The sequence below is a fragment of the Erythranthe guttata genome, chromosome 1 (genome assembly GCF_056151865.1).
Source record: "Erythranthe guttata isolate IM_541 chromosome 1, IM_541, whole genome shotgun sequence".
NCBI classification, from domain to species: domain Eukaryota; kingdom Viridiplantae; phylum Streptophyta; class Magnoliopsida; order Lamiales; family Phrymaceae; genus Erythranthe; species Erythranthe guttata.
This window is the reverse complement of record NC_142533.1, coordinates 2,162,376-2,175,898: the sequence shown is the minus strand read 5'-3', so window position 1 is coordinate 2,175,898 and position 13,523 is coordinate 2,162,376. Positions and strand designations below refer to the sequence as shown.

The 13,523-nt window shown below is 37.7% G+C and overlaps 4 protein-coding genes across 4 annotated transcripts; 2 read left to right on the top strand and 2 right to left on the bottom strand.

The window, feature by feature from the left end:
* Positions 1 to 188: 188 nt before the first annotated feature.
* Positions 189 to 1,806, bottom strand: LOC105975363 (FAD-dependent oxidoreductase family protein). Its single transcript, XM_013000557.2, has one exon. The coding sequence runs from the start codon at positions 1,545 to 1,547 to the stop codon at positions 318 to 320; it is 1,230 nt and encodes a 409-aa protein (XP_012856011.2). The 5' UTR covers positions 1,548 to 1,806; the 3' UTR covers positions 189 to 317.
* An 830-nt stretch (positions 1,807 to 2,636) lies between these two features.
* Positions 2,637 to 6,620, bottom strand: CSLC5 (Cellulose-synthase-like C5). Its single transcript, XM_013000577.2, has 5 exons — positions 5,523 to 6,620; positions 4,468 to 4,776; positions 4,092 to 4,382; positions 3,875 to 3,988; positions 2,637 to 3,456 (listed from the first exon to the last, which is right to left on the bottom strand). Exons 1-5 carry the CDS (start codon positions 6,249 to 6,251, stop codon positions 2,869 to 2,871), a joined length of 2,031 nt encoding a protein of 676 aa, XP_012856031.2. The 5' UTR covers positions 6,252 to 6,620; the 3' UTR covers positions 2,637 to 2,868.
* Positions 6,621 to 9,505: 2,885 nt separating this feature from the next.
* Positions 9,506 to 10,604, top strand: LOC105975194 (fasciclin-like arabinogalactan protein 3). The gene has a single exon (XM_013000366.2). It carries the CDS (start codon positions 9,627 to 9,629, stop codon positions 10,467 to 10,469), a length of 843 nt encoding a protein of 280 aa, XP_012855820.1. The 5' UTR covers positions 9,506 to 9,626; the 3' UTR covers positions 10,470 to 10,604.
* A 943-nt stretch (positions 10,605 to 11,547) lies between these two features.
* On the top strand, positions 11,548 to 13,305 carry LOC105975192 (xyloglucan endotransglucosylase/hydrolase protein 2). Its single transcript, XM_013000365.2, has 4 exons — positions 11,548 to 11,936; positions 12,075 to 12,175; positions 12,269 to 12,465; positions 12,845 to 13,305. The coding sequence occupies exons 1-4, from the start codon at positions 11,774 to 11,776 to the stop codon at positions 13,203 to 13,205; spliced, it is 822 nt and encodes a 273-aa protein (XP_012855819.2). The 5' UTR covers positions 11,548 to 11,773; the 3' UTR covers positions 13,206 to 13,305.
* Positions 13,306 to 13,523: the final 218 nt, after the last annotated feature.

Sequence of the window (13,523 nt, the reverse complement as noted above, 5' to 3'; positions counted from 1 at the left end):
TCAAATTGATCACCAATATCTCATAGAAAAAAATTTATTTCTAAATGAATTTTTACTGTTTATCCACACACACTAATATGGGTGTGTGCGTGTTGGTGTCTACTCGCGTGTATTTTACCCCAATGTAGCAATATATAGACCAAAAAAAAAGATGAATTGATTGTGATAGACAACTGGACACGCTGATGTGAGAGAAGACATAAAATAAAATGAAATAAAATAAAATAAAACACGAAGAATATTCCCCAATTTTCTTGGAATTTAGAAGCACAAACAAACACACAAGCTCCGGATAAATAATTAAATAAATCACGTTTTCAGTGGGCCTTCACTTGATCATCGAAATCTTTTACATTTCCTTTACAATCCCCTTCAAATCTGCCAACCCTAAAGTGCGTGAGGTCCACGCCCTCCGCTCTCCCACTCGCCACAAGCTCCGCCGCAATTTTCCCCACCACCGGCGACATCTTAAATCCATGCCCCGAAAATCCGCCGCAGACCACCGCGTCCTCCCCAAACTCCCCGCCGAGGAAATCAATCACGAAATCCTCGTCCGGCGTCATCGAGTACATGCACGACTGCGTCATCACCGGCCGGTCGCCGTCGACCAGCCCCCCAAATCGCCCCTCGATCCACCCCCGCAGCGCCTCCACCATCGCCGGCGCCGCCGCCCACGTCCGGTCCTCCGGCTCGCACGCTCGTCCGGCGTGGACCGGGATCTTAATCAGCCCGGGGAACTCCATCGACGGCGTCCCGTATATGTACGGCTCCCCGTAGCTCGCGAACGTCGGAAACCCTCCCTCGATTGTGAATTTACCTTCGTGCCCTTCCTTGATCTTCCAGTAGTGAACCGTGGTCTCCAATGGCTGAATGGGGAGGACTAACCCCCTCACACTCTCAACCAGCTTCTTCGTCCACGGCCCCGCCGTGATTACGCATTTCCTCCCCCGGAATCGTCCGCCTTCTCCGGCGAGCACGACGATTTCGTCGGTTTCTCCGTCCTTGTAAACACTCGTCACTCGACTGTTGTCTCGCAATACGGCGCCGTTTCGGAGGGCGAGTGCCTGAAACATCGACACGGCTTTCGTCGGCTTGATAACGCCGCCCTCCTGTGTGACAACTCCAATCCAGTCCTCCGGGATCCGGAACAGCCCGGAGAACTCCTCAATAACCCGGGCCGGGTCGAGGACCCGAACCGGAATCGAGTTCTTCCGGCAGCTGTCCACGACGGCGAGCAGGGATTTGTTGTCGGATGGGCCCATGTCGAATTGGGTTGTCTTGAAGTAGACCCTGTACCCGATTTCGGCCTCCGCCTCTTCCCAGAGGCGCGTGGACTCCACCACCATGTGGGAGTAGTAGTCCTCCGGGTAGGTGGCGCGTGTGGTTCTGGACTCGCCGTGGGAGGAGCCGCGGTGGTGGAGGAAGTCGAACTGCTCGAGGAGGAGGGTCTTGAGGCCGCGCTTCGAGGTTTGGTAGGCGGTGGAGCTGCCCATCACCCCTGCTCCGATTACTATTACATCAAAAACTCGACCGCCGGAGTTTTCCATCTCTTCTCTCTCTCTCTCTCTCTCTAGAATAGAGGAAGAAGAGAGAGAAGACTTTAATTATGCAGTGGCGTCAAAAGTTTAAAAAAAAGTGTCAGATTCTTGAGGACTTTGCCGTTTTAGATTCCATCTCGTAATACTTTTTATTTATTTTTTAAAATCTAATATGATGTGTTGCTGACAATAGAAAGTGCCTAGTACTTATCTTTTGTTTATGTAATTGACCAATGAAGCACCCATTGAAATTTAAAAAGAAGTGTTCAATACCAATTGCACCCATAATTGTAAATTTTATTTAAAAGAATTATAAATAATTTTTAGAATATTTTTTTTTTTCTAGAAATATAATATTAGATGAAATTTTTAGGTTGTGAAAAATAAAATTAAGGAAGAAACATGAAAAAAATTGAGAGTGAATTGAATACAAAAGAGAGAAAGAAAATTAACACTTTTTATACACAATCATAAGGGTATTTTCTTCTGAAATTATCCAACATCTAGTGCAATGGTCGATCAACTTTGAAAATTGACGAATTCTTTAATAGTCTAATGGTAGGGGCTTGTCGCGTTTAATAGTCCAAGACAATGGAAGCACAATCATGACTACTCCACATGTTTTAATAAATGAAATGTAGTCCCGTGAGTGAAGCAAGTGAGTACGTGTCAAATGACACAAGTTCGAATCTATTTACTAACAATCGTTAGATCAACCTTGTCACACATGGTTAGCCTAGTATGGTTTCTCTTGTATGCATGCTATGTAGCACGAAAATTTCAACTTCTTAACGATATGTTAGAAAGCTTTAGGATGCATGTCACAACATATTACCGTAGTTATTTTTATGGTATTCTACTGATGCTATATCCGAGAGGATTAGGATTTTGCAAATCCGATTTGTTATTAAAGTAAAAAAGAAATTGGAAAACTAAAAAATAATATAAATAAATTTAAAAAAAATTCAAATATGCTATTGGGGTTTCTTATCTTGACACAAGGTTTGCTTATCGAAGAAATCATAATTCAAAAATAATTTCTCCACGGACCATTCTTTTGGACCTTCTTTATGGGTATGAGCACAATTATGGAGCCAATTTGGGATTAATGGATAATATCATTATTATTAACCATGTACAAATATATTACACACAAAAAAGTTTCAAGATCAAACTATGTTCAATGTTAAATCCTGTCTAAAACATCTACCAAACCGGAGGGAAGGTAAAAATAAATAAATAAATCTCGCAACTGTATTTGTAAGAAGGAAAATCGTATTGTCTCGATAAATAATATTCACTTTCGAGTGAAAAAAATATAAATAACCGATCAACTTATTTGCTCTCCGATCAGATCAAGTCCGACGAGTACGAAAGTGAGCCCTTGAAATAGCAGAAAGTAGAAATGCAGTCCATGCGCCGACAAAAGGCTCCTCACAGAAGCCGTAAGCAAAAGGAATGCAAGCGCTAGCTCTTTCCTGTAAATCTTGTTCGACTTCTTGATTATTACCGTTTCGCCCTTGTCCTGTTCCTTCGACCCAGGGTCAGAAAGGTCATTTTCCCTGTCGGCGGAATCGGACTCCGACGACCTTCCGGCCTTTTTCGTCACGATCCACTCGTAAGAGCTGCCTAGCTGGAATAATCCGGAGATCATGGCATTGAATTTTGTGACGGACATTGTGTTTTCGAATAGAAGATAAGGGGCGATAAATGGAATTGATTTAGGCGACGGGAGTACGCTTAGGAATGTCATTATAACTGGGATGTAGCAAATTACCCACATAGGTAGCTCGATTTCCGGAATGAACATTGTTAATGGAAGAACTATACAGAATAGTGTGAAGGAGTAAAACGGGAGGATGAGTTTTCGTAGTAGAAAGAAGAGGAATATCAAGTTCGCTTTCTTCCATATCGATATCTGCAAAAAAAAAATTACAATAGACATCGGTGATGTTTTATTCATTAGGGTGGAGATTGGAACGGAAGTTTCCGATTTCTGTCGATTCCGATCCCAAATTTTCCGATTTTGGAACAATCCTAAAATTCCAATTTTTCAATTTTTGGTTTGGAATTAGAATTTATATCCGATTTTGATTTCTGGTCCGATTTTAATTTCCGAATAATCCAACTTTTTTTTCCGAAACCTACACTTATAGTAGGTATTTTAAATAATTCTGCCTATTCCAATTTCGAAATTTTCGATTTCTTTTTTCGATTACAGTTGGAATTAGTTTTTCACTTCCGGAAAAAAAAATAGAATTTCTCCGAAAGTGCAAATTCCGATCTAGTTAGTCCGATTTCCATCTCATAATTTATTGATGAGCATGACAAAATACCTTTGAATTTATTACATCGGGAAGGCATAGTCGAAAAAGCTGCATGGGACCGGAATGCCACCTATGTTGTTGCTTCCTATAAGCTTCGAACGACTCCGGAACTTCACATAGAACCTAATTCGTCGATAATATTCAAAATTTATACGAAGAATGCATCAATTAAACCCATTATTGCAATATGGGAACTCAATTTTGGTAAGTTGAAAAAAAAAACTACCTTGACATCATTTAAATAAATGAACTTCCAACCGTTGAGATGCGCTCTGACAGCAATATCCATATCTTCGACAGTTGTCCGTTCGAGCCACCCTCCGGAATCTTCTAGAGCTTTGATCCTCCACACACCGGCGGTGCCATTAAAACCGAAGAAATTCAAGAATGTTCCGTTCACTTGCTGCTCCACCTCGAAATGGAAGCATAAATTAATGTTTTGTAGTCGAGTTAACAAGTTTTCGTCTTTATTCACAAACGCCCACCGAGCCTGAACCAACCCTATATCCGGATTATCCTGCACCAAAAAAATAAAACGAAAAAAAAAATCAATAATTATTACTACTTTATTAGTATATATAGTAGAAGTCTATATATATAACCTTGAAATGTGGGACCGTGTGCTTGAGAAAATCGGGAGTTGGTTGAAAATCGGCGTCGAAAATAGCGACAAATTCGTAACTTTTTACATAATCGCAACTCATTGCGGATTTGAGGTTTCCGGCTTTATATCCCGTCCTAATGAGACGGTGTCGGTATATTATGTTGATACCTTTTTTACTCCACTTGGCGACCTCTGATTGGATAAGCCATTGAATGCTCTCGTCGTTTGAATCGTCGAGAATTTGAATTAATAAACGCTCTTTCGGCCAATCAAGCTGACATACCGCAGATATAGAGAGTTCATATACCTTTTTAGAAAGGAAAAAAACATAATAAGTTCATTACAAAGTCGAAAAATGGCAAAAAAATAAAAGGGAAAAACTGACGTACCTCATAATAATAATGAGTTTATTGCATTCAGTACCCATGTATTATATAATATATCGAATTGTTAAAAAAACTAGGGCAAATTACGGTCACCCTCTAAGTTATGGTCAAATTACGAAAACTCCCATCATGTTTGGGTAATTACAGCCACCCCCTCAACTATGTATTTATCTTACAAAAATACCCCTCCAGAGGTAAATTTAGGGATGTTAAATCAGTGAAACCTAACCGAAATTTCGGTACGTCAACATTTCATACCGTTACCGAACTTAATATACGATTTGGTTCGGTAAATAATCGAATTACATAAATTTCATGTAAAAATATTTAAAAGGAGGGGTTTGATGTAATTACCCAAACAAGATGAGTTTTTTTCGTAATTTGACCATACCTCAGGGGGTTGGCCGTAATTTGCCCAAAAAACTACCTCATGTTATTTTATTGGTAAAAACCCCCTACGATATTTTTTTTTAATAGCAATTAGTACCCCTGTTTAGGGGGTTGTGTGGTAAAAAAATAATTGAATAGTAGGGGTTTCTTTTGCCAGTAAAATAACATGGGGTAGTTTTTAGTAATTCGATATTACACAGGGGTACAAATTGCAATAAACCTTAATGATAAGTGCCAAAAAATGGCAGGAAGAAAAGGGGAAAAAAAAATGGCATACCTCCCTTTCATTACACATGGGAATTTGGACAAGAACCATGGGGTAATTATCCAGTGCAGCTTCGGTATCATGGGTCCACAAAGGATCACCGTTCAATAACGTGGGTTTGATTTTCTTGATCTTGATGTACAAGCAACCCAAGCAAAGAATCAAGCGATCCAAAGACTGGATTACGAACAGGGCAACACAGAACACCGAAATAGATTCCACAAAGGGGGCAACGTACTGCCCCCGAAAACCCAACCACACAACGTACACCAACTGAAACAATCCTCGTACCTCCGAAGTTTGCGGAACGACGTCGTACAACAACAACAAGCCTTTCAGGTGAGCAAACACCTCGAAAACCAGAGTGGCAACTGATGTAATTAAGAGGAGTTTAATGATTGTCAGCATTAATTTGCCCTTCCCGAGTTTCTCACTTGCAACCGCCACCCCTCGTCTTAGAACGAGCCGGTTCTTGACGGCTGAGAGGAGTGAGAACAGAACGGCTCCGAGCCGAGCCAGGGAGCCGGCGGCTCGGTTGGCCTTGAGGAGAAGGATCCATCTCACTTGCTTGGCGTTCTTGAGCCGGTTCTTCTGGACCGGCTTGAATGCAGCATCTGGGCCGTCGATTTCGACGATGGAGAAACTTGGGTTTGCTTCCATTTTCACTACCACTGGTGTTCCTTTGGGTTGTGTTACTGTTTCTCTCCCCCACCACTCAAAAAAATTCAATCTTGGAGCCATTTTTTTTTTAATTACAGTAATAAATAAAAAAATTGATTATTTTGAGGAAAATTTTAGAGCCCAGATCTTAAAATCAAGAAATTGAGACAACCCATTGAAGAAAGCAAAAAGATTGAAGGAGAAAAAAAAAATCACCATTGGAGAAGAACTAATGAGTAGTGATTAAATAAAGAAATGATTTTTTTTGAAGAATATACTTTGCACACTGTGAAACGTTAAGCTGGGAAAACATTACGCAAAGCAAGACAGCGTTATGGGGAAAGGTATATGTATATATAAGCTTGCATTATATTCATTAACTCATTTTACTTTGGTAAAATTTGAATCTTGCTTGAAAAAGATTTAGTATTTGAAGGGGCAATGCTGCTCAGTGTAATATAGTTGATGAGTTATTGTACTAAGGATTTACTTCATCAAGATTTTTTTTTTAATTATGATTTTAATTATGTAATAAGTACTCGATACTCAATTCATGATTGTCTATTAGAAATTGAACGGATATTTTCATTCGATAAGCTAAGAAGGTCGTTGAGTCGAACTCGATTAGTAGAAAAACAAAAATTTATGTACAAAAAATCAAGTTAGTTGACCTTGGAAAAATCATTAAAATAGTATAATAACATTTGCTAACTAATTAGCTTGATGTGATTGGTCATTTTTATGAAAAAACACATGCAATTACTTAATGAAAATATGAGTCTTTTTAATTTGTTTGTTGTTTTTTTGATGGAGGTACGAAAATATAAATTGCTAATGCTAAAAGGGGGCATCTTCCAATTGGTTAGCACACTTTTGTGTCGGTACAACTTTTAGTCCTGCAAATATAATCACCATCATTGTTAATAAAGGGATTAATTAGTGTTAAAGGGCCACTTAATTAATTAATTGACGAGTTACTTTATAATTTTTTGTTAAGTTAATTATACATCTTAATTACATCAAAGATGCCATCTATCCACTTTCTAAATTTTTTCTATCCTTTCCTTCATCATGTAGTTCACCATCGAAATTTGCATCTTTATACAATAGGCATTTTTTAAAGTACTATATAGAATTATTAATGTTAAAAGAATCTCTTAATTTCCAAAAACTTTTATCTAATAAGTTGTAAATCAAACTAGGGATGAAATTTTCTTGAAAAGCTCTTCATCTTAATTTTTTAGAAAAGTTTATTAGCTCTTAAATCTGTGTGTTTGACTAAGCTTATAAGTTCGCAAGAATGAAAACGGGCCAAGAATAAAACCGGGTCGGGTTCTATACTTCTATATGACATTTTTGGATAAGGAAAAAGAAAAAAACAGTTAAACAACAGCTGTTTAAAAGGAAAAAAAGCAAAGTATATTGAATACAGTAGAGAGTATAAATTAATGGCATATGCTTGTGGGATTTGAGGACCAAAATATTAATGAGCACAAGTGAGTGCACCCCTCATGCTACTTATAAGTTGTACCTAAATATATTTAGGGTAAAAAGCATTTTACCCCCTGCACTTTGGGGTGTTTTGCACGGCGTCCCCCCAGCTTACAAAATTTGCACGTTTTTACCTGAACTCGTTAATTCGTTGCACGGTGCCCCCTAAACTCAATTTTCCGGCAATTTGGACCGGAATTTTAAAACATGTGCTTTGAACGTGAGATTTTGAGGGGTAAATTCGTCCATTCACTTGCATATTTAATATAAAATACAAATAGATATTAAAAAAAATAAAAAGAAAAAACAAAAAAAAAAGGATGACAGCTTCTTTTTCCTGTGCCAAATGGATAACAGCTTCTTTTTCCTTTTTTTCTTTTTTCTTTTTCTTTTTTTTAATATCTATTTGTATTTTATATTAAAGATGCAAGTGAAGGGACGAATTTACCCCTCAAAATCTCACGTGCAAAGCACATGTTTTAACATTCCGGTCCAAATTGTCGGAAAATTGAGTTTAGGGGGCACCGTGCAACGAATTAACGAGTTCAGGTAAAAACGTGCAAATTTTGTAAGCTAGGGGGGCGCCGTGCAAAACACCCCAAAGTCCAGGGGGTAAAATGCTTTTTACCCATATATTTATAGACATACATATATATATACCAAGTGGGACAGCTGTCGTCCTTTGTGTGTGTTTCTTAATTATGTTATTTATTTATCATTTTGGTAGGGTTAAGCCGGTCTTTGAGATGCTGATTATTAATCGTTGATGTGGTGAAGTAACCTCCCACTGTATGTGATTATATTGTATGCAGATCAACAGTTAACAATCACCCGGTGTAGCATCAAACAAACCGGCTAAGCCCAATTATACATTATGAGTCATCACTAGATGGGCTTGTGGAAATCAAATGGTATAACACCAACATATCAAGCCCGGCCACTAAAACACACAATGTATAGTTGTTCGATCGATTGATCTACATCCACTTGCCGTTATAAGAATATGTCATTTGATCACACAAACAGTCAGAAGATTATAGATTACAAATGATTGATCAATATATATCTATTGATCTATCTCTTTCGCTTCTCAATCTCTCTCGACTATTGATTCTCTCTCTCTCTAATTTCAGAATGTCGATGGGTAACTAAATGAGCTATCATCTCAAAGACCATTTATATATACTAGTAACACCTCAACATCTCGTAACAACTTTCTGATTCAACTTAGTTACCGGCTCATCCAAGTGGATCTTCTGGATGTTTCTTTGATGGTTGTAGTTCGTTCATCACAATTCGATTAAAGTCAATTTTAATTTTACGTTGTCTTTTGACAAAAATATCTTTATGATTTTGTTAGTTAAAAAAGTTCATCGATCACTTTCTAAAGCGCTAATCAGCCCGCCTTCTCCATCTTATAAATTGACTCGACTAATTTAAATCAATTGACCCGAGAGCGGTGGAACCAGATAATTAACTGAAATTATAATTAGGCAAATTTGGCAAAATATTAATTAAAATACACATAAAAAAGGACTTATAATTAACTGAAAATCCAAACGTAGAAAGTTTCATGGAAACTGAAAATAGAGTTTTTTTTTTTTTTTTTTCTTACCTATAATGATGCAACATAGATAAGGATTTTTTTTATTTTATTTTATTTAATTTCCCCTTAATTAAATTAAATAAAAGGATATATACTAATTAAAACTGTACGTCCACTTTCATGCATGGCTCAAAGCCACCCAATCTCTGTGGAGAAGAGAGATTTTCTCTCCTACGATCCTCACACGTACACATGTTGTATGTATATGTAAATATATATATACACACAGTCTCCGGCGAATTGTCAATAATAAGAAGCGGCACCGATTTTCCTTTTTAGCAAAGGACACAAATAAAAGAGTACACTCGTTTTTGCTTTTTGGTGATAATAAAAATACATCAATTAATCGAACAGCAAAAATGAGTCCCTCCGCCGCCGCGTCGTTATTCGTCATCTCCGCCGTGCTCCTCCTCTCCGCCACCACCTCCGCCCACAACATAACCCTAATCCTCGATCAGTACCCGGAGTTCACAACCTACAACTCCCTCCTCACCGCCACCGACCTCGCCACCAAGATCAACCGCCGCAAGACACTGACCATCCTCGCCCTCACCAACGACCGCATCGGAGATCTCGCCGGAAAATCCGTCGACGTTCAGACGAGGATCCTAAGCACCCACATCGTCCTCGACTACTTCGACATGCTGAAGCTCTACAAGTTCAAGAACACCAAGAGCGTGGTCACCACGCTCTACCAGTCCACCGGCACCGCCGACGACATGCAGGGATTCCTCAACGTCATCCACAGCACCGACGGCAACATCTACTTCGGCTCCGCCATGAACGGCGCGCCGCTCGACGCCAAGGTCGAGGGCTCCGTCGCCAAGCAGCCCTACAACATCTCCGTCCTCAGCATTTCCCACGTCATCGTCGCCCCCGGGATCGACGGCTCGTTCAAGCCGGTCACCGCGCCGCCGCCCAAGGCCCCCGCATCCAACGCCACTTCGCCGCCGGCGGAGAGCCCGGAGGTTGAAGAGCCTGCAGCTGATGCCCCCGCCCCTGATTCTGATGTTGCTGCCCCGGCCGATGCTCCGGCCGCTGATGCACCGGCCGCCGATGCTCCTGGTCCTTCTCCCGACTCTGCACCGGCTGACGCCGATCAGACACCGCCGCCGGCCAACGCCGCCGGGAAACAGATGGTCGGCGGTTTGTCGATTGGTTTGGTGATGGCGTTTGCATCTATCGTCCTTGCAGCTCATTGAGATCGGAGTTGAAATTAGTATAGTTTTTATTATATTTAGAAAGTGAACGAATTAAATAATCTTTTGTGACACATTTATTTATTTATTGTACAAATTATTCGAATATATGTAATATGTATTATCATTTGGATGCAATTTTTGTTTTAATAATAACATGAAGAAGGGTTGAATCATGATATTTAATTTCAAAAATAAAAAGAAAAGAGTATTTTATAGTAAATTAGATTTTTTTTGAAGTAATTAGAAATAAAATTAAGCAAATGGATAAAGAAGCTAATATATGATGTTAATATAACTAATTAATATATGTGTAACATATAATCAATGTGTGTTACACGTGATCTAGTGCACATTCCCCGTACCATATGTAAACACCGAACTAGGGGTGTAAATGAGCTGAGCCGGCTCGTGAGCTCGATGAGTCGATTTGAAAAGAACTCGAAATCGATCTCGATTTTTTAGAGCTCAAGCTTTCTGACAAGTCGAGTCGGAGCTCATTCTTAGTTGTTTGTGAGCTCGTGAGCCGATTTGCGATTTTTTTTTTATTTTTTTTTATTTTTAATTTTTTTTAAATATAATTAATATAAAATAAATAATAAATTCATAAAAGTAATTGAAAAAAATAAACTAATTTATAATAATATTAATAAAAATTAGAAGAAAAAAAAACATATAATGGCTCAAGCTTGAGCTTGTCAAAATGGATTTGAGCTTGAGCTCGAGCTCGACTCGTTTACACCCCTAGCTAACTGAAATATTCACTAGTTAATGCCCTAATTTAAGGCCCCAATTTGTAACAATCACCATCTTTTTTCTAATTTTGACATTTTCCTCATCATATTATTATAGCATCTTTTTCAGTAAAAGAGAATCTATTCAATTACTAGCCACTGGCTTAATTAACTCTATCTCATTACTATTAATCGGTAAATGACTTGAGCAAACAAATTAACGAGTTAATTGTGAAATAATATATACATATATAATAAATCAAAAATCTTAATTGTTTTTCCGCCCTAATTAAAGTTGTAATTAAACAATCAGCATCTCTTCATATAGTATAACAAGCATCTAATTATTCAGTAAAATTAATTAAACTAATCAATGGCTAATTAATGGCATAACTCAAGCTCATTAGCATCATCACTTCATGAACATAGTCAAAACATAGGAAAATATTTATTAATTATTTAAAGGAAAAATATTACAGCACCTAATTAATTGCCTATATATACAGCAACATAGAGAGAGCATTATTCATCAATTACACTCAAGAAAATATTTAATTAATTACCTCCATAATAATGGATTTTCTCACCATTTTTCTTTTTATTTGTGTTTTTTTATTGCAAAAAAATGTAGCAGAAAACAGTTTTGATAAATACTATTCACCTCTATGGGGATCAAACCACTTATCAGTTGATCCTCAAGGAAATGAAGTCCAACTTCTGATGGATACATCCTCAGGTTTGTATATATATATATTTATACATAGATACAATATTTATTTTTCATGCATATGCATATTTATATATATTCTATACTAAAAAAAAAAACTCTTTTTTTTTATTATTTTTATTATTTTTGTTATTTGTTTTTTCGTAGGTGCTGGATTTAGGTCTAAGTTGGATTACGGGTCCGGTTTGTTCCGTATAAGGATGAAAATACCCGAAAAGAAAACAGAAGGAATTGTTACATGCTTTTATGTAAGAATATTACTTATACATATGTGTGTAAATATTAATTTTTTTTTTTTTAATTTTGATTATTAATGTGTATTATGTACGGTTAATTGGCAGTTAACATCAGCACCGGATAATCAAGAACCTGGGAATCATTTTGAACTTGACTTTGAATTCTTGGGCACTAATGGAACTGTGCAAACCAATGTTTACGATTACGACGGAGGCCACAGAGAACAAAGTTTCAAACTTCCCTTCGACCCGTCGCAAGATTTTCACACTTACGGAATTCTCTGGAACCCTAGCCAAATTGTGTAAGCATGCACGTATATATATACATATATATTAATTCTTGTTCATTTGCAATATGATCATATATATATATAATTGAGCTTATTGAATTTAATTTGTTAATTAAGTAAACTCCATGCATTTTTTTCGCACATAACGTAACCCCTAAATAGTGAGTTTTTGGGGGGCATTTTGCCAAAAGAAAAAGAATCATAGGGGTTTTTCGCATCAAAATAATACGAGAACTTTTTCAGCAATTAGAGAATATACAACGATGTTGAATGCAATAAATGATCTTTGTGGGCCATGACCCCCCAAAAAAACATATTATTCTATTTTTTTTAGTATTGTCACTAAGAAAATAGTGTATAATTGGCTTTCGTCGAAATTGTGTATGAACAGATTCTTTATCGACGAAATTCCGATAAGAGTGTTCAAGAACAACAGTGCACAAGGAGTTGCGTATCCGTCAAAGGCAATGCATATTGAAGCAAGTATATGGAATGCAGATTGGGCCGGGCCAGTTGATTGGGCCCAAGCCCCATTTGTGGCCCATTATCAAGATTTCGATTTCTATGCTTGCCCTACTCAAAACGACGACGTTTCTATTTGTGGGAATGGGCACTATTTTTGGAATAGGCATCGACACTTGGAGCTAAACGACGAGCAAAAGCAACAAATGAAGAGTTACAGAAGCGCGTACATGACTTATGACTATTGTTCTAGTCCTTCTACTAGCAAACAAGAATGTTCACTTAATTGATCTTTGATATATGTGGTAGACTATCTATATATACACAATATCTATATATATATATTCGACCAAATTTGTAATTTGTCGAATTATTGGAAAAATTATAAACATGAGGGAATTGAATTTCACTTTTTGTTTATTTTGACTGTTTTTTTTTCCTTTTCATGAATCTCCTTTAATTTTAATTATATATGCATCAAATAACGAAGAAACGTCAATTCACAGTCAACTGTCGTCGAATACGTGGAAGCCCAATCAATTTACAGCTTGTAGTCTGAGTTTGAATACAAAATAAATTTGGAAAGTCAACTGTCATCGAAATTCCGT